The sequence below is a fragment of the Hypanus sabinus genome, chromosome 22 (assembly GCF_030144855.1).
Source record: "Hypanus sabinus isolate sHypSab1 chromosome 22, sHypSab1.hap1, whole genome shotgun sequence".
Classification (NCBI taxonomy): domain Eukaryota; kingdom Metazoa; phylum Chordata; class Chondrichthyes; order Myliobatiformes; family Dasyatidae; genus Hypanus; species Hypanus sabinus.
Genome location: NC_082727.1, coordinates 38,842,034 through 38,862,918, shown reverse-complemented (window position 1 = coordinate 38,862,918; position 20,885 = coordinate 38,842,034). Strand labels below are relative to the sequence as shown.

The following is a 20,885-nucleotide window of genomic DNA, read 5'->3' as shown; positions in this document are numbered from 1 at the left end:
TATTAAAAATATTTGCTCATTTTCAACTGATAATACTTAAATACATAAATTTAAGAATTAAATTTATTGATAATCATTTTAATGAAAGATTGAGTACACATTTTTAAAAAGCCGTAGTTTGCCTTAGATCTGTTTAAATCAATAATTTTCTTTTCAATAGATGCCCATTATTTCTCGTGTCACAAAATATTTTCTAGAGAAATATATTAAGTATTTTCCAATTCCAGTTGGCACATTTGCAGGATTCAAAGCTTTGTCAACATGAACCACAATAAGTCAAGGCAAAACGAAAATATAACGTGAATTATACTGATCATTTCATACACTAAAGTTTAAAATACAAAACAGATTAGGCATACTGCCTGTACAGAACTGGCAGCTTAAAGTTATTCAAACAATTATCCAATATGTTACAAAGTTGAATTCATTATTTACACAGATTAACATTAAAATCTCTTTACCTTTTTTCTCTAAGCTACTGATTCCTTCTGTACCACACAAGCTACCACTGGAAGTGAGCTCACAGAAACTAGTTGAAAGGTTCTCTAGACTACATGCAACAGATGGACTTCCTGTATTTGATGGAATAGAAGGCAGAGAAGAGGCTGTAGGTCCTGTTGTTTGTGAAGCATTGATGACAACAGCTTGGGGCTTATAGCAAGATGGCAATGCAGAAGGAGGCATTGCTGCAATTAGCAAAGCTCTGACATCATCTGCCTGTGTGAAAATTGTAATATTTATAAAATAACTTCAGACTATTACTCAATTAAAACTTTTGTTGTCTTAAACTAAAATCTCAGGGTTTAATTTTATTAGAAGGCACAGTACATTTTATTAATCTGATATTCACCAATACAAACTTCAGCACTATAGAAGTGCTACACTGTAGCTGTTTTAATGTCAAAAATATATTCCCAGGAATTGACCATATTTCTATCAGTATTTAGTGACAGCAATTCAAGACTTGTTTTATAAAAGTTTAAAGTTTCTTTTTTTGTTCAATGTACTAGTAAGACACTGCTTTTTAAATATTTGCTCAAGAGAAAACAATGAATATTTAAATCTTTTTAAAACCAATAAATTATTGATATAAAGGATTTCCTTAGGTTCTTCCCCCAAAATCTTGATACAAGATTAAGGGTTGTCAAAAGTAGCACTGGTAACTTGAATTACATTCAATCAGCCATTACATTGCAAAAATATATTCAACCTAATTTTGCAATGCAAAAAAGAAATGCTCTGCAATCACTACATTTTAAGCAATTTTTAAACTGAAACAAAGGTCACAATTCTAAAATGGGCAATATCTAGTAATCCATTTTGATAGGATACCTACATTGACTAGGTCTAATGGCGTTTGTCCTTCCTGGTTTCTCATAGTGGGGTCAGCTCCATGGGCTAACAATAACGCACATAACTGTGTCCTCCCTTTTTGTGCTGCTTCATGAAGGGGAGTGAAAGCCCATTTGTCGGTCGCATTTACACATGCATTATATCTTATCAACAATGCTGCTACATCCACATGCTAGAATAAAATACACAAATGTAAATTAGTGAACTGTTCAAAATTAAAATTCTGTACTTGGATGATATTCTTGGCAGGCAACAGTAAACAAAGAGCCTGGATTTTTAACACAACGCTATGCTATAATAAATTCAGTGCAATTAGTTTCCCTTCACTTCTATAGTTTTAATTAAAGTAAAATGCAGTATTTTTCATACAAAAAGGCTACTTAAAATATGTATTGTGTGGCTTATTAACAAAGATAGGTTAGTGATATTGGGGAACAGGAATAACTTGGAACTCAGTTTTAATAGTTACTGTACAGAAATTAATCTATATGCACTGTAAACATTTCAATGTCAGCCCAAGAATTTCAAACAACATTTATTGCTGTCAAATTTACCAAATAATAATTACCTGAGAATTCTGAAGTACCATAACTCAAAAGCTTCTCAAGCCAATGCTAAATGCTTGATTCCTGTCCTTTGAAAATGAAACCTGTTGCTATAAAATTCATTGGCTAAAGGAAACACCTTTTCCAGTTACCTTGTGATTTTTTCCCCCCATTTCAGTGAAATATTTTTACAGTTTAATGTCATGTAAGAATTACTGGAGCAGTTGTTCTGCCAGCCACTGATGCTTCTAAAGGACATAACCATATTTTGCCAATACCAACAAACAGTGCCTACTTAAGCTAGCTGGTACTGCCCTCGCTCACCTCTACAGAGTCTAAGGAGGAGACTCCAATTTAATTACATTTCTATAAGAAGTTAATGTTGGTTCATGTCATTTTAAATGTTTGATAATGTCAAGATTTGCTAGCTGGAATTTGAATTTCTGCACTTGAACAAGCTTGAACTTCCTTGCATTTATGGTGCTGAATACCTTCAATCTGCAGTTTTCTCATAACTATTTTTGCGAATTCCTCATCTATTTGACAATCAACCTCAGCCAATAGCAACAATTTTTGTAACCTTCTGATTTGGAACCTTGGGAATGCTAATTCTTTTCTTTCTACCTCGAACATCTTCTCCACCAGGCAATTATTATTGATTTCTATCGATCATTATTTGTTCAGTTCTTTGATTTAAAGCCAGCAATGTCATCACTGCTGATCATCCAGTTCAATACTGTACTTCTACTCCCCCCCCCCCCCACAAACACAAAACTCGGATACATTTTGTCTCCAGAAATCTTAAACATATTCAGTGTTTTGGCCTCCACAGTTATGTGGAAGACAATTCCATAGGATCAACACCCCCTGAATGAAAAAAAATCTATTTATTTTGACACTGATCCCTGGTTCTAGAATCTCTAGCCAGGGAAAGCATTTTCCATCTGGCCCTTCAGTCTCAATTTGATTGAAATCTACTAAATTCTATTACATTTTAGTGAATGTAGTCAACAATTCCTCTCAGATAACAGTACTGCCCTCCCCGTAGGGTAAAGTTCTGTTGAATTCCTATCTGTTCTTTCATAGGTAAGAATATGATCTAAAGCTGCATCTAAAACAGTAGCCCTTATTCAAAGTGATAACAAAGAGTCTGTTTAATCCAAATTTAATAAGCATTAGTAAGAGATCAATGGAACCAGAGGAGCCACGCTACAGATCTACTCATCATTTCTATTATAATCATTCTCCTCTTAAATCTAACATCTACAATTGTAAGATGGACCTGCACCCACTTTGCCTGTAACTGTAACACTTTCTTCTGCACTTTCATTCATTTCCCTTGTACTGCCTCAATGCACTTGATTTTTCATTCTAACTTGGTACATGTGACAATAATAAATCAATTTACCAATACTTACTGAAATCTGCCCAGAGTACCCCAGCTGTGGTCTTATTGACTCTATTTGATGCCCTATCCTATGAAGGAAAGCACACCAAATACCTTCTACACTACCCTATCCACCTTTGTTGCTCATTTCAGGAGTAATGGGCTTTTACCTCCAAGGTCCCTCTACACATCAAAGGACTGATTGATCCAAAGATACTGCCATGTACAGTATGTACGATCAGAATGACTTCCTAAAGGTGTATTACTTCACTCTTTCCTAGATTAAACTCCATCACTGCTCCACCTAACTTTCCAGCTGATCCATGTCCCATACTCTTAGACAACTTTCTTCACTACCTACAACTCTATAATGTTATTGTTATCTGCAATTTTACTAATAGGTTATCTTTAGCAGTGTTTCTATGCCTGTTCACCATCCCCCTAAGAAAAATAGCAACTTCAATAAAACAAAGGACAGATAAACCCATCATGGGTCTTATGACATAGGATATACATTGGAAACTACATAGTCCCACTTGAGTTAAACCACACTTCTGAAACACTTTTGGAAAAACCTGATCTAAATAGTATAGATAAAAATCAGAGATAATAAAAATGTGGATAATCCTACCTTATAAGTAACTTTACACCACACTAGCAGATATTCTGCTCCTTCTGAAGCACGGACAGCAATTTATTCAACAGAAACATTTTCTGCTATCTACTGGGTTTAGTACTGCATTATATTTCACCTTACCCCATATGAAGCTGCATTATGTAAAGGTATCAATCCTCCTTTGTCTTGAGCATTCACATCAGCACCATGTTGCAGCAGATATTCTGCAACTTCCAGATTGTTATAACCAGCTGTTAAGACAAGTCACAATGAAAAGATATATTCATCACAATAAAATTACATTACCCATTTGATATCTGCAAGTTAGGTTGAACAGCTTCAAATAAAAATCAGAAAATCCAGATATTCTGCAGCAGCTTTGATTGGCACAATTGATCTGTGACTAAACATAGGATTGATTTTTCTAAAATTTGCAACATTTGTATCTTCTGGGAGTAAAAATTTCACACTAGCATTTACATTCATTTGAATATGGAAGTAAACTAAATATATCATTAGCCTTGCTAAGAAAACAATACATTTGCTAGAAGCCAAATTTAGAAATAGCAGCATTTCAATCCAAGTTTAATTGCCAAATGAAAGAGTGTTACTCCGGGCCAAAGTGCAAAACACAGCACCAACAGCCATCAAAGAACAAGGCACATGTAGAACCATAGAACATTACAGCACAGAAACAGGCCTTTTGGCCCTTCTTGGCTGTGCTGAACCATTTTTCTGCCTAGTCCCACTGACCTGCACCTGGACCATATCCCTCCATACACCTGTCATCCATGTACCTGTCCAAGTTTTTCTTAAATGTTAAAAGTGAGCCCGCATTTACACATTTATAGTGCATACAAGACAGCTAGATCACACGGTATCAGGTATCAGTAAAATCCAGTCACAAACAAAAAAAAGTCCCAAGATCCCGAATCCATGAACATTGTAGCAGTCTGCAGTTGAACACAATACACTCTTCTGCCGAGCAAACATTGAACTCCAGCCTGGACGCTGTAGCACACCAGCCCGGCACTTAACAAATGCCCGATACTACAAATAAAGCTTAGAATTTTGAACGTGCACTCTAATTCATTAGGAATGTACTGCTGTTGGGCTTGGAACTACCTGAAAATTCTTATAGGAATAGCAACCTCTATCTACATGGCTTTGTTTTTATTTGACAATAATTCTACGTCAGGAAACAAGAGGGTGGACAGCGAAAGCTTGGCCAAAAATTCGGCTCCAAGGAACATCTTAAAGGTACGAGATGTAGAAAGGTTTCGAGCATGATTCCTTGCAGTTACAACCTTAGCAACTAAAGATATTGCTAGCAATTGCAGGTTAATTAAATTGTCAAAGATAAATATCACATTGAAATTCTGAAAGACAAAAATCTTGCATTGTAGTGGCTTGTATCTCAAAAAAAGATAAATCGGGGAAGGAGACAGAGCGCAGTGGTATGGTAACATGACAACCTTTCTTTGAATATCAGCAAAATAAAAGAGCGGGAGTGCACATAATCATGTTTACATCAATGGTGCTGAGGTCAAGAGGGTGTTTCAAGTTCCTAGGAGTGAATATTGCCATCCTGGTCTCAATAGACTTTATAAGACACTAGTCAGCCCACACTTGGAGCACTGTCAACAGTTGTGGGCCCCATATCTCAGAAAGGAATTTTTGCTGTTATTGGAGAGAGTTCAGAAGAGGTTCATGAGGATCATTCTGGGAATGAAGGGGTTAACATATGAGGAGTGTTTGGCAGCTTTGCCTGTACTCACTGGAATTTAGAAAAATGCGGGGGGGGGGGGGGGAGGGGGGGGGAGAGATCTCATTGAAGCCTACCAAATGTTGAAAGGGCTAGATAGTGGAGAGGATATGGTGAAGGTATCCAGAACTAGAGGGCACAACCTCAAAATTGAGGGGAGACCTTTCTGGAACAGAGGTAAGGAAGAATTTTTTTTTAAGCCAGTGAATCTGTGGAACACTTTGCCACAGACTGCGGTGGAAGCCAAGTCTGTGCGAATATTTAAGGCGCAAGTTGATCGGTTCGTGATTGGTCAGGACATCAAAGGATATGGCGAGAAGGTTGGTGTGTGAGGTTGAGTGGGATCCTGGATCAGCCATGATGGAATGGCAGAGCAGACCTGATGGGCTGAATGGCCTAATTCTGACCTTATGTCTTATGACAGAAGCAATCACTCACAGTATTATGGGAAACCCTACCCTCATAATCCAATTCCAAATGAAACATTTTAATTATTCACCAATAACATGCAAAAAGAACTCAGAAAATGCTGAAGGAACTCAGCAGGTTAGACAGCATCTATGGAAATGAATAAACAGTCGATGTTTTGGGCCAAGGCCCTTCTTCAGGACCAATCCTGAAGTAGGGTCTCCACCTGGGTCAACTGTTTATTCATTTCCATAGATGCTGCCTGATCCGCTCAAGTTCCTTCGGCATTTTGTAGGAGTTGCCGTGGCTTTCCAGCATCTGCAAAATTTCTCGTGTTTATGATTTGCAAGAAGAAATTAAGTCTTCATTTTCAAAACTTTTGTCTGAAGTTGTTCTAAAACACCTCAAAGGTCAATAAAAAGTTATGAGAAATGTGGTATGAGAAAAAAATTTAACAAACTCTAGAAAAGTTTAATGAGTTAATCCTTCTCCAAATTTAAACAAGATGCTCAGAAACTTAAATTTTAAAGTTACTGACACCTCATGTAAAAAAGGTATGAAATTTCAACGTCTAATCACTCAACTTACACAGCAGTTCTGTAATATTTAATATGCACACAGAACAAATTTAACAAAAGCAGACCTGCTAAATGCAAAGGTGTCGAATGTCTGCCTTGAGTATCTCTGCAGTTAACATTCTCTATTATGCACAACTTCTTCACTCTGGCCATGCAACCCTTTTTTGCAGCATCAAGCAAAGCAGCATCGCCACTCAAGAGATCTTGAATGTCTGTGTCTCCATCCTTAATTAAATCCAAAGCTGTATTTCCATCTCTGTTCTTCTTGGTTGGATCAGCACCATGCTAGAATTTAATGAGGATATACAATGAACACAAAGAAGAAAGTTTTATTCCCCCTCCCCTCGCCCCACTCTCACTGATTTTCTTTGTACATCACACCATGGTATTGAAATCCTGCTGGACTAAGGTTCTGGAGGTGCAAGCAGTTTTTCCTAGCATCTTGGCAAAGTAACTCTTTTTGGAGATGCTAACTGGCTATTTAGTTCCGAGGGAAACATCACAATAAAACACAATCTTGTAATATTAATGTGTATAGAATCTGGGCTGGCATTATCAATCTGGATCCTGGTACCAGACCCTGGTTTGCTTAGTAAGGTGAGTGATAAAACATCTGGTAACTTCACTGCAGTTCAGGCATTGAACCTGGGTGTTAGTTCAGTCCAGAACACTGTTCCAACACAGAAAATTCAATCCAGATTACAGTGAATGGGTGATATATTGGTTGAGATGGAACTTTTTGGATGAGTTGTTAAAATATTTTGCTTGCACAAATGCAAGAAACAACTTTGATTATGGCAGAGTTGCATGCTATCAATACCAGCTTATTTCATTAAGGGTACTTTAAAGTGTGTAGATTATTCTGCACTGTCTACAAAAGCCACCATCAACCAATTTGCTTGGAACTGCAATATTCAATGGAAGAGGTATAGATTTAAGATGAGGCTAAAGAGCTTTGGAGATTTGAAGGGAAATTTTTCTTTAGTACAAATAGTTGGTACTCACATAATGGTGGATTCAGATAAAAATCACTATATTTAAGGAACATTTATCCAGGCTGTTAAGTTGGCAAGGTAATACAGATATGATCTATTTTGGGCAAAAACCATTAGTGCAGATGGGCAAAAGGTTGACTTGAACATAGTGACCAAAATAGTCCATTTCTGGGCCATACAACTCTGTGACACTAAAAATTAATTGAAGTTTAAATGTTTTGCTTCTGATATGGTTATATTTTAAGTTTATACACAGCACCACAGATCATCATGCCTTCAATGTGTACAAACCAGAACTTCCTGCCAGCAGCTAGCATTTGTCCCTCTTGTACTCAAACACAAGCTTAATTTTTATCACCCTTAGACGCCAACTTGCAATCAAACCTTCACCACATATGGCAGGTGTAGTCCTGATTCTAAGTGATGAGACTCTGAGTTAGCACGATGTTATTACCGCTTGGGGGCTGTGGAGTGCAATTCTGGCACTGTAAGGAATTTGCATGTTTTCCCTGTGACTGTGTGGGTTTTTTTTTGGGTGCTCTGGTTTCCTCCCACAGTCCAAAGACGTACAGGTTAGTGGGTTAATTGGTCATTGCAAATTGTGGTTAGGGCAGGGTTGAATTGGTGGGTTGCTGAGCTGCGCTGCTCACTGGGCTGGAAGGACCTGTTCTGCACTATCTGTAAACAAGAAAATAAATATGATGGGCAAGAACAAATCCCACCACAAAATGACTCCGATTTAAACTGATAGCTGGCAAAGCCATATTCCAGATTTGGTTGATTTTCATGGATTTGATGCTGCTAAAATGTCTGACACAGAAACATTAAAAACAATTAAAACCAAATTTTAGTAATAAAAAACTTACAAGTTTTTGAACAGAAATTTATACTTTTAAGATCTGAAATAGTGCAGTACCCACAAAAAGGGTGCTGGAACCTGTGTGTGTAGCACAAGCAACTGAATATATTTACTGAAAGCACAATTTAAACAGTAAATGTTACTCAAACCATCTATGAAAAGATAAAGTAGATGTGAAGTACAATACACCCCAAAATCTCCAATATTCATTAAAACCTAAATGATTAAGACCCTGCATTTATCATTTAAAATAGTTTGAGTTCAAAAGGGAAATCTTACTTATTTCTCAATTTAGTGACTATATGACTGCAAGTACTTTAATCACTTAACTGAATCTCCAATTTCAGCAAGATATTGCTGTAGCCCATTAGCTGGAAGAGCAAGTGTTATCAGGCTGTAATTTCCTGTGCATGTAGAATTGGCAAAAGTTGTCAGACTTTATAACAAGATCTCAAGTGATATATCAGGCCACTTACAATTAATAAAAGTTTACAAATTTCATATTTTCCTTTTGCAGCAGCTTCATGTAAAGGAGTAAACTTCCACAGATCAGCAACATTAACCACTGCGCCATGTTTAACAAGCAGCTCTGCCACTTCATAATGTCCATAGGAACACGCATTATGCAATGGAACCAAACCACTGAAAGAAATAAAAAAACAAAACAGTGATGAGAAAAATAGTATCTGAATTTATAAAGAATTAGTATCACTCTCAGAGAAGTTAATACACCTTGAGCAACTTCAAACTAGCTGCAAACATTATGAATTCACAATATAGCTACTGTAGTGGTTCCTTCTTTAATTAAATTAACAGAAATTTAAAATGATTCTGAATAGAGGGGCATAATATCACTTCACAATTACACTTTAATATCTTACACGAAAATCATCCCCTTTGTCAATGATTACACATTTTCAAGTCCAACTAACCATCAAGACAGATTAATGAACAGTGCACAATTGTTAAGAGGAACCATTTGTTTTATAGGTATTAGAGCAAATCCCAAAAGCAATTACAATCATTACTGCTCATTTCAATTAATAATTAAAATTCCTTTCAACCTAAATGGCAAGCAATTTAATTAGAGTTCAGTGCTGATTACTTGGGAAACAATTTAGAACATAAAATAGAGCAGCACAGGGACATAATGTCTGTGTTAACCATATGTCAGCTGAAGCTGCACATAAGTATATAACTTGTCACATAAATCTAGAGAAAACTATCAAGAGTTTGTCCACTTCTAAAACAGAAAAGCCTTAGAAATATTACCCTTTGTCCTTGGCATGAACATCGGCACCATTTTCCAACAAATATTCCACCACAGACACTCTGTTGTAACCAGCTGCAAAGTGAAGTGGGGTAGACTGGCGGCCTTCTACATCTCTGCAGTTTACATTCTGAAGAGTGCAGAGCTTCTGTAATGAGAAGTTTCATTTATTTTTTCAGGGTTTTGGTTCCCCAATAATAGTGTGCAAAGGCAAGAAAACTCAAATGGCACTCTACAAATGCTAGAAGCCTATAATGTGGAGGGGACACTAATTGGAAGAGCACATTTGCATGCATTTATGGCTGTGAAACTTGTGCGATGGCAACTCAAGTCAATCCCAGTCTATCATCTTTCTACAAAATTGTAAAAAACTGCCTGAAAAATGGATGAAGTGATTTTACTATTGATGGTCTTTCCTCTTAAGCTTTCTGATTATTAACAGCAGTCAGAAAACATTCCAACACAGTACAGGCCCTTGGGCCCATGATGTTGTGGGTAATGATGATGCTGCAATATTGATAAAACAATAGGCCCTGCTATCTTAAATATTTCACAATTTACTTGATGGTGAGCAACTTTGTGAATGTGCTTCATAATTTTTTTTTAAAATCAGCTGCCTTATTTGGAAAAAAACTCCACATTCTCTGTAAACCTTTTAGTGATTAACACTTTTCTCTAGATGGCCAGCATTTCTGAACTACCACATTACATCAATGAATTTTAAACATTTCTCATATTCCTTACAATTTGCTTTCAGCGATGACAATGAAGGATTCAGTTTTGACCTTTGTACGTTTATAAACAGTAACCTCCAAATCTTTCTCTATGAATAAATTGAATCATTATCCAAAATAGAACATATTCATCTTTGTACTTCCTTTCTTTATTACATTTAATAAATTCATATTGAGAGGCATCTGCCACCAAGACTCCGGTCTTTTACTGCAGTAGCAATAAAGGGATTCGATTTTTTGAAATAATATTTGTTACCTTGACTACATCCAAGTCTCCAGTTTTAGCTGCTTCTAACAGCTGCCGGTCAGTATCACAATTTCCAACCACAGCACCTATTTACAATTGATTTGGAAAAACATGCAGAGAAAAGAATGGTGTAACAAAGCACTGAACAAAATACTGCCAATTGTTAATAGCCTTCTTCCCCCACCAGGCTATTAATTCATAGTGATAAATACGTGGAACATAGAATACTACAGCACAGTACAGGCCATTTGGACTATGATGCTATGCAACATTTTAATCCACTCCAAGATCAATATGACTCTCGCCCTCCCACTTAACCCACCATTTTTCTTTTATCAATGTGTGTATTACTAGTACCAATGATGGAGCTGGGCTGGGGTAAGGGAATGAAGTGTACAGTAGACTAGGGTTGATAATCCAGATTGTTGTACTAAGATATTTATGAAATCTAATATAAAGCAGGAGAAACCATTCACTTCTTGCTATCACCACCTCACCATCATCCCAGCATACATTAAAAAAGCTAATTGCACACTTAAAGATAACATTGTCTACATTAGAGTTAGATTGAACACGGAGCAACTACAAAAGGAATCCCCTTTCTGAAATCTGGGCATAAATTAAATGACAGATGAGAAAATCTGCAGATACTAAAAATTCAAGCAACACACACAAAATGCTGAAGGAATTCAGCTGGCTGGGCAGCATCTATGGCAATGAATAAGCAGTCGACATTTTGGGCCGAGACACTTAATTGTGACTGGAGAAAAAAAGATGAGAAGTCACTGTAAGAAGTTGTGGGGGAAGATGGAAGAAATACAAGGTAGTAGTGATAGGTGAAACCAGGAGGGGGTGGGGGAGGGGTGAAGTAAAGAACTAGGAAGTCGATGGTGAAAGAGATAAAGGGCTGGAGAAAGGGAAATCTGATAGGAGAGGGCAAAAGGCCTTGCAAGAAAGAAGGGGAAGAGCATCAGATGGAGGTGATGGGCAGGTAACAAGATAAAGTGAGAGAAGAAAATGGAAATGGAAAATGGTGAAAAAGGAGGAGGGGGCCACTACCGGAAGTTTAAAAAATCAATGCTCATGCCATCAGGTTGGAGGCTACCCATACATAATACAAGGTGTTGCTCCTCCAACCAGAGTATGGCCTCATCGTGGCACAGAGGGAATGACATGTCTGAATGGGAATGGGAATGGGAATTAGATTTAAAATGGGTGGCCACTGAGAGATCCCACTCTTTCTGCTGGATGGAGTGGTCCCCCAATCTACTTCAGGCCTCACTGAAGTACAGGAGGCCACATTCGGAACAATGGATACAGTAGATGACTCCAACAGAGTCTCTGGCGAAATGTCACCTCACCTGAAAGGATTGTTTGGGGTCTTGAATGGGAGTGAGGGAAGAGATATAGGGGCAGGTGTAGCACTTGCTCCACTTGCAAGGATAAGTGCCAGGAGGGAGATCAGTGGGGAGCGATGCATGGACAAGGGAGTCTGGTAGGGAGTGATCCCTGTGGAAAGCAAAAAGTGGGGGTGGGGGAGGGAAAGATGTGCTTGGTGGTGGGATCTTGTTGGAGATGACGGAAGTTAGAGAGAATTACGTGCTGTACATGGAGGCTGGTGGCGTAGTGGGTGAGGACAAGAGGAACTCTACCCTAGTTGGGTGGCGAGAGGATGCGGTGAGGGCAGGCATGTGAGAAATGAAAGAGATGTGGGTGAGGGCTGCATTGATGGTGGAGGAAGGCAAGCCCCTTTCTTCATAGGAAGCCATCTTATTAGATCTAGAATGAAAAGTCTCACCCTGAGAGCAGATGCAGCGTAGATGAGAGAAGGGAATACCATTTTTATTTTTACAAGTCACAGGGTAGGAAGAGGTATAACTTAGGTAGCTGTGAGAATCAGTGGGTTTATAAAAGATTTCAGTAGATAAGCTGTCTCCAGAGATAGAGACAGAGAGAGACTGAGAAAGGGAAGGGAGGCCCATACCAGGTAAATTTGAAGGCAGGGCGGAAGTTAGAGGCAAAGTTGATGAAGTCAATGAGCTCAGCATGGATGTAGGCAGCAGCACCAATGCAGTCATCAATGTAGCATAGGAAAAGTTGGGGAGCAATACTGGTGTAGGCTTGGAACATAGACAGTTCCACAATGCCAACAAATAGGTAGGCATAGCTGGGACCCGTGTGAGTGCCCATGGCTACACCTTTTGTTTGAAGGAGGTGGGAGGAGCCAAAGGAGAAACTATTGAGAGTGAGAACCAGCTCTGCCAGACGGTGGGGTGTGGTGGTGGAGGGGAGTCTGCTATCCAGAAAGCAGTGGAGAGCTTTGAGGCCTTTCTCATGTGGGATGGAGGTGTACATGGACAGGACATCCATAGTGAAAATATGATTGGGGCCAGGGAACTTGAAATCATTGAAAAGATCAAAAGTGTGTGAAGTATCACAGATGTAGGTTGAAAGAGAGAGGATAAAACTGAGTCGAGGTATGCAGATAAGTTTGGTAGGGCAGGGACAAGCAGGAACAATGGGTGAACGTGGACACGAAGGTTTGTAGACCTTAATAAATTAAACTGTATTTGACAAAACAGATAAACAAATCAATTAGGATATGGAACTGAGCCAATTAACTAAATCTGCATACCTTGTAGAACCTGCTGCACACTTTCATTGCCCATCTCTGATGCAGTGAAACCCTGAAGAGATACTATAGATGAATCAGTTCCGGAAGCCAGCAAAAGGCGACACGTGTGATGATGACCAGAACGTGCAGCCCTGTGTAAAGGTGTCTGACCAAGACTGTCCAAGGCATTCACCTATCAATCATAATGTGTTATAAGGTAATTCTGAACAATTTCTGACATTGTCTGCTTAGACTAAGTGGCAAATCATGTTATACTAAATACTGTTGGAGTAGGAGAAAGGACATACCTTTGCATCATTTTTTACAAGTACTTCAATCATATCATTATGGGCCTTTTCTGATGCCACATGCAGGGGTGTTAAGAGGCTAAATGATAAAAGGTCAGAAATAGGTTGAAGAACATCTAAATAAATAATCTTACAACATGTAAAATGTATCAAAATGACTATTTACAAATCATCTTACTCTTTTGTCTTTTCATCAACATTAGCTCCTTTTCTTAATAAAAGCTCAGCTACCTGTTTTCGTTTTGGATATGGAGAAGCAGCAGCAAAATGCTGTAAAATTAGAAGATTTTAGATGTTTTATTATATAGAATTGTGTATATTCTAAACAGGCAAAGTACAGAGCAGTACGTGAAGTTTTACTTGTAGATTTGACAAATATGGAGTACAAATTAATCAGCTACAATATGATTTACAAATAACTTTAATAATTAAATGCAGACATCATACCAAATAGTGAAAGTAAAAGAATTTAAAGATCAAACACCATGCAATAAGTAGCAATTAACATTTTTTCTCACTATAAATACTATTAAAATTCAAACAGAGTAGAGTTTGCAAATTTTTAATGGGCTCTAAGGTTTTGATTAAAAAAAAATGACACAAGCTTGTATTTGTATAGAAGTTTCAGGGGATTCAATTGCTCCAAACCTACAAGTTGAATACATATTAATTGAATTAAACAGTTGCTTCAAAGCAGGTTTAATTCTGCTAACCAGAAAAAACAGTATTCTTGAACATAAAGCTGCTTGGCTTACTTTTATGGTTTCATGGTTTTGTTGCGATCTCAGATTTGTTCATTAATTCGAAAGAAAGCAGCTTTAAGATATTGATGCTTTAAATAAAGCTTACAGATTAGCTTCCCAGTACACTTGTAGTAACCACTATTTCCTGGTTGCTACAAAAACACGTCTGAATCTTTATACTATGAAATTAGTTGAAAAGCTTTTAGTGATTTCATTTAAAACTAAAGAAAAATTAGGGCAGAGGAAGCCAACAATGAATTAGTACACAGCTTTCTTTTCTTACCAGAGCAGTTTCATGAGTTTGAAGATGTTTGAAATTCACATTCTCTAAAGAAAGATGTTTTTTCACACCAGCAACATCAGCTTCTTTAGCAGCTTGTAACAACGAATGTCCTTTGAACTCATCTAGAATAGTGGCAAATGGCAACTTGCTATGCTTAAGTTTTTAAACAGCGAAACACATGCATTTTAACTAAATTTAATTTCCCATGTTTCAAAGCAGTATTTGTAAAAGCATCACGTAAAAGGGAACAATCAAAGACCAGTTGGTTCAACATAAATTGCTGGCTGAAATACAGGATGTAATATGGAATATAGTAACAGGGCATTTAGTAATTCTTCAGCATGTTTGTACAGAATTAAATCACATTGATGAAAGACATTTTCCAGTTTGACTTTAATTCTGTTTTTCCTCACCATAACTGTTTGGCCGGCAAAGCATTTCCAGCGTTCTCTATTTTTAATTAGAGGGCCAATTCTGTTTCACAAATCAGAGTATCTAGAGTTCATACGACGGTAGGCATATTTTCTCCAAGTTTTACATCTTGCTTCCAATGTGTGCATAATCTGATTTCTTTTGATAGAGGCCTTTGTTGCTTTTCAACTGACTTACAGGTCCTGACTTCTTCTGGATCAGGGTGTGCCACAAAGTTCGAGACGTAAAACAAAAAGCATAGAAAAACCTATCAAGCAGCTCAAGGGGAAAATCAGACGACCAAATAAACACTGCCATTTGGTTGCAGAGATGCAAAAAAATAAAGTCTTCAGCAATTAGGAAGTGCAAAGCTGATCAAAAGAAATCAGATATGCACACCTTGGAAGCAAGATGTAAAACTTGGAGAAAATATGCTGGTCATAAACTCTGCACTGGACCAAAACTCCCAAACATTTCAAATTACTTTTAAGTTGATAATACAAATGAGAAAATGACTTACAAGCCAAGCGTTCTTTTAGCTGGGGTGTAGGGGCCAAATCAATAGCACTCTTGTAATGACAGTTCAGTAATGTTGGATCAGCACCATAGCTTAGCAAAAGGGAGCATACTTCTACTCTGTTCTTGGAGGCAGCTTCGTGCAAAGGAGTAAACTGCCAGAGGTCCATAGCATTCACACAGGCACCATGCTGCAAATAGTTATAACATTCAAAAATAAGGTAAAATATAAGAAATGATTTCATTATCATATTCATTGTCCAGTTAGCAACAAAAAGAGTCAAATTCAAATTCTAAAAGAATACCATCTAGAAATGAAGGAATGTCAATTTAAATATTTGCATTGGGTAACTTGCACTTGGACTCTGGGTTTAAGTTTCATGGCAGAGGAAGAAAAGCAAAAATAAGGTATTACATTTTAAAACAATTTGACAATTTTGAAGTATTCAAATGCTTATCAAATTATATACTTTTAAATACAAACCTTTTCATCTGCAGCTGACAAGGCTTATGGTTAAAAGCTAAACTGAGAGTTGTGTTTGAAGTTGAATCTGAACTCTCAGCTTCAGCTACTTCCGGAGCTTCAGTCCTTCACAATTTCCTACATAACAAAAGTGCGTATACAGTACTGAAATTCAGAGCGTCAATGATTAAGTATCAACTTTAATTAAATACTAACCTTAATTAAAAGCTCCGTTACTTCATAATGACCATAGGAACAGGCATTGTGAAGAGGTACTAAATCTCTAAAAATAAAAAAGGTAGCATTTATTGGAGTAATATACACAGTAATTCCAAACCCAACTTTAGTAAGACCTGCCAATGACTTGTTTGTAAACGTAATTCTTCATGAGATCTAATGCAGCACATTTGGTCTAAGCCAGTGGCCTAGCAGAGCAATCCCATTTACACTCATTTTATTCTATAGCTTTGCAACTTATTCTCTCATGTGCCCACAAACTTGCTCTTTTGATTCCTTTGACATCTTATACTGAGGGACAATTTTAAAGAAGCTCTGAGAGCTGATGGGATTGTTAGAGCCAGCACAGAGTCAACCACCAGGTTGAAATAGATTCTGCCTATACTACAGTACAAGGAAAGAGGGGGAAAAAACCAAAGCTCATGCTGTATTTTACTGTATAAATAGCTGAAAACATTCATATTTTGACGTAGCTTTCTACCACTTGCACTTAGCTTCTTTACATTTTACTGACACACTGTATGCACACAACTTCCTCCTGTTTTGTAGGAGCCAGAACATTAAAATGCTAATATTGATGACATATTTCCAAAATTCTTTTTTTCTTCATTTGCAGCTCATGGTATCATGTGATATGATTTATGGCTCATTCTAGCTATTGCAACCCTTGTATACGCTTCAGTAGGTAGTAGGAGTACCCACAAATCAAAGCTCAAGGACAGAGAGTATTCTAAAAATGAAACTAGGCATACTTAGAGAAACAAGATCTGGTTTCTAAAGAACAAACTTTTTCAAAATACATCGATATTGTATTTTAGCATTCAGTAAATTTAGTAATTTTCCTTTAATGTCCTTACAAGTGTTTGAGACGATTCATTTAAAAGATCATATTATGGCAGCTGGGAAGCAATGAAAGTAATTGGGCACGTGATCATTGCTTTGTTGCATTTTAGTAAATACAGAATTATGAATTAACAATTTCTTTTGTTTCAATAGCAAGTTTCCCTTATTCTGAACAAGATGATGTTGAATATCAGGAAGTGTTTCTCACTATATTCCGATTTCTGATCCCGTTTCTAATGCACTGAATGCTCTCGATCCAACAGCGACATTTAGATGGCAAATCTGCAGAATCACTTGCTACGTTATTCGCAGCAAAACAGAGGACACATTTTACAAGGACCAGTGTGCATGATATTATGTACTATTTAAAAACTAAGGTGCACAGAAATTACTATAATTTTGCTAAGGGTAGGTTATGCTGAACAAATCTAATGTAGGTGAAGTATACACACTTTACAAGGGATTTAATAAACACTCTTACAAAGAAGGGAGTTTACCAAATGCCCTGTAAAGTCTACACTTCACCTCCATTATAAGGAAGTTCACACTCATGGAATAGAAATAACTTAATGACCTGACTCAAAGGACAAGCTACAGAGGAGAGTGAGCAGGGATGTTGAAAGAGTTTAGCAGGATTTGCAGCAATTCAAGACTACAGAGGATAGGAGAGCTCTTTCCCGTCATGTCAAAGTTTACTCAAAGTAGGCAGCACAAGGCTGCATAGGTAGAAGAAATAAATTACAAAGATAATAATAAATTAAGCAAAGAACTGTGATGCAGATGAATGTGTACCTATTCACCTTTAACCCAAAAGGAAGACCAGAGTGGTTTGCTGCTGAAAAACCAAAGACTTTGTTTACAGGGCAGGGGAGAAGGGTTAACAGGTGTTGAAAATGATGTACGTTAGACCTGATCAACAGAATATAATCAAACTGGCTAATGAAATGTTGGCCAGTTTTATATCCAAAAGACTCAGTCTTCGCAAAGATATCAGAGATATGTAAACCCCGTAAAATCCACGTGGAATACCCAAGAGCACTTTTGCTCAACACGTCTTAGCCTTTGAAAGAATCCAACATGTACATAACAGGATGATACTGGAACTTCAAGGATTGCAGCGTTAGGAGAGATCCGAGAAATGGGAATCAGTTTCCCTGAAATTTAAAAGGTAGTGAGGTGATATTTCAAGATACTAAGAGAACTGGTATGATAAAATTGTTCCTGCTGGTGTTGGAATTTAAAGCTCTGGTTCAGCCAGGTCTTTGTGATGCTAGGAAATATTTCTGCATTAAAGGCAAGAAATCTGAAATTCCTCCAAAAATTATAATTGTGGGCATACTGTTACTTAACAAAAAATAATAATTATATATTTACTTATTTGTTAACCAAAGGAACACAGAAATAGATATGAAGTTAGGGATTGATTAATTACAATCTCATTGAACAAACAAGCTAAGGGCCCAACAATGGCCCCTTACTTCACATCCTTTTTTACCATGTGCTTCCATTAAATATCAGAATACACTAGTAATTAAGGCTAGGCATAAGCACAATGTCAAGCTGCCAGTATCTGGCTAGCATTATGCTGACCAATATATTTCACTCTATTGTCCCTCCCATCATGTCCAATCCTCCCCATCTCATGCTGTTTGTACTGTGTACACCAAAATAGTTACCCTTTATCCTTAGCATGAACATCTGCACCATGTTGCAATAATAGCTGTACGATATTAACACGGTTATATCCTGCTGCTAAATGCAATGGTGTGGACTGTGAAGAGAAAAAAAAGTTTTATTACATCCAAAAAGTGATAGTTTGATTCAAGACTATTACAATACTGCTCCAAATCATATTTCTATAGAGCAATGAAATACACTACTGACATTGTTCATTATTTGCTAAAATACAGTTTTAAAGTGTTAACATACCCTTTCCAACTAGTTTGGCTTGATCCAGCCTATTCCCTGCACTTTTCCCCATACGCACACATTTCTTTTGTAACTTCAGGTGATTAATCCATCTGGAGGCACAGCAAGCTTCAAGCAAAGGCAAGTCTACTCCACCACATCCTGATGCTCTAACCACCAAATTCTCTGCTGGCTTTTCGACAGCTCACCCAGTCAAAGTACTTGGTAGGTTATAAATGCCTTTTATTGTTAGAGATACTTAAAGAAAGTTAAACCGATTTAAAAATATTAAAAGTCTTAAAATTACCATAAACTAAAGAAATGTAGGAAAAATAAACTACCAATCTAAATTCATTATCTTAATGAAGAGCAGGGCTTGCATTAAGAAGCCAGATGTGAAGAGAGCATCTGGCCCTTAAAAGCAAGAAATTAATGGCATTGGTATTCAGTACCAACATGGGAAACCATAGCTGCATTTGACTTCCAGCTCATCCCGATTTCTATATTTCACTGGTAATGAGTGAAATGAGTAATGAGCAGCTTCTTTAACATTCTCTACAGAACTGGCTGAAGATCTGCATATCCATCATAGTTAGAAAAATTGCTGTAATACCAGCACGATTTGACTAATAAAAAAAGCACCTTCGTAACAACATCAGCAGGTTTGATGGTGCACGCAGAATTAGTGCGATAGTAGATATCCAAGGAAGAATGTGCTGCCATTGGAGAAGGTCCAGAGGTTTACAAGAATGATCCCAGCAATGAAAGATTTTATTTTTTTTTCATAATGAAGTGGAAGTATGCACATTTGGTGAAGAATAATGCAATCCTTACCTTTCTACCATCACTAGCATGGCAGTTTACATTCAATGGTGTAAGTAGGGACATCAGCTTTTCTTCATTTCCATTCCTATAAACAAAGACAAATTACACAATTCTCTATGCTAGTTAAGTGAATATATTTTAGTAAACACACAAGTTCAAAAATTACTGATTGGCTATTAATTATATTTGCAAAATTATAGCTATTTTTCTTCCGTTTAACTGGCTCACACACTGAAATTTATAAATCAGGGCTAAATTTTTTAGTCTGCTTGTAGAGACAACATGTAGAATGCTCAAGTCCAAATTGTAAATAAAGACCTCCAGAAAAGTATGCAACTTAAAATATTCGCTGTTCCTTCATATTATTGTGATCTGATGACACCATGTGGTGAAGTACCACATAACATTATTTTTAGGCAGAGATGTTTTTCACTTTAACAGAACTGGGTATTAAGCTAAAAGTGCGATGAAATTGCCACATTTATACAGAGGAAAATTATCTTCTTTTGGAATACTTTTATCAGTTTAACCCTCATAAAGAATGAGAAATGGATTAAAACATATGGAGCCTCCTAAGCAGAGGTGCTGGTGAGATTTCTTGGCCATGGCATCATTCATGTTATTGTGGGTGGACCAGGAAGGTTATTGGTGATGTTCACTCCGAGGAACTTGAAGTTGTCAACCCTCTCAGACTCACTGTTGATATAAACAAGAATGCATGCATCTCCCTCACTTCCTGAAGTCAATGACCAAGCTCCTTTGTTTTGCTGACATTGAGGAACAAGTTGTCTTCACACCACATCACTAGGCTCCCTATCGCCTTTCTGAATTCATATTCCACATTATTGGAGGTACAGCTCACTATGGTTGTATCACCTGCAAACTCTTAGATGCATTTAGAGCACAATCTGGCCACAAATTCAAGACTGTATAGGGAGCAGGGGCTGAGGGCATAGCCTGATGGGCACCTATTTTGA

The 20,885-nt window shown here is 37.3% G+C and overlaps 1 protein-coding gene across 11 annotated transcripts in view; it reads right to left on the bottom strand.

Moving 5' to 3' along the window:
- The window catches only part of LOC132379541 (poly [ADP-ribose] polymerase tankyrase-2), a 70,729-nt gene that overhangs the window by 17,183 nt on the left and 32,661 nt on the right, over positions 1-20,885 (bottom strand). For all 11 annotated transcript variants that reach the window (XR_009507449.1, XM_059947557.1, XM_059947556.1 and 8 more), the window contains 15 exons: positions 19,918-19,993; positions 18,852-18,946; positions 16,312-16,378; positions 15,637-15,823; positions 14,706-14,827; positions 13,858-13,949; positions 13,680-13,758; positions 13,393-13,564; positions 10,767-10,843; positions 9,779-9,924; positions 8,983-9,148; positions 6,718-6,937; positions 4,043-4,152; positions 1,337-1,525; positions 462-717 (listed from right to left, as the gene is read on the bottom strand). Coding sequence is in view for 10 of the 11 variants with exons in the window: in XM_059947557.1 (XP_059803540.1) it covers positions 462-717; positions 1,337-1,525; positions 4,043-4,152; positions 6,718-6,937; positions 8,983-9,148; positions 9,779-9,924; positions 10,767-10,843; positions 13,393-13,564; positions 13,680-13,758; positions 13,858-13,949; positions 14,706-14,827; positions 15,637-15,823; positions 16,312-16,378; positions 18,852-18,946; positions 19,918-19,993 (2,054 nt within the window). In the remaining variant the exon portion in view is untranslated. The remainder of the gene's footprint in view (positions 1-461; positions 718-1,336; positions 1,526-4,042; positions 4,153-6,717; positions 6,938-8,982; positions 9,149-9,778; positions 9,925-10,766; positions 10,844-13,392; positions 13,565-13,679; positions 13,759-13,857; positions 13,950-14,705; positions 14,828-15,636; positions 15,824-16,311; positions 16,379-18,851; positions 18,947-19,917; positions 19,994-20,885) is intronic.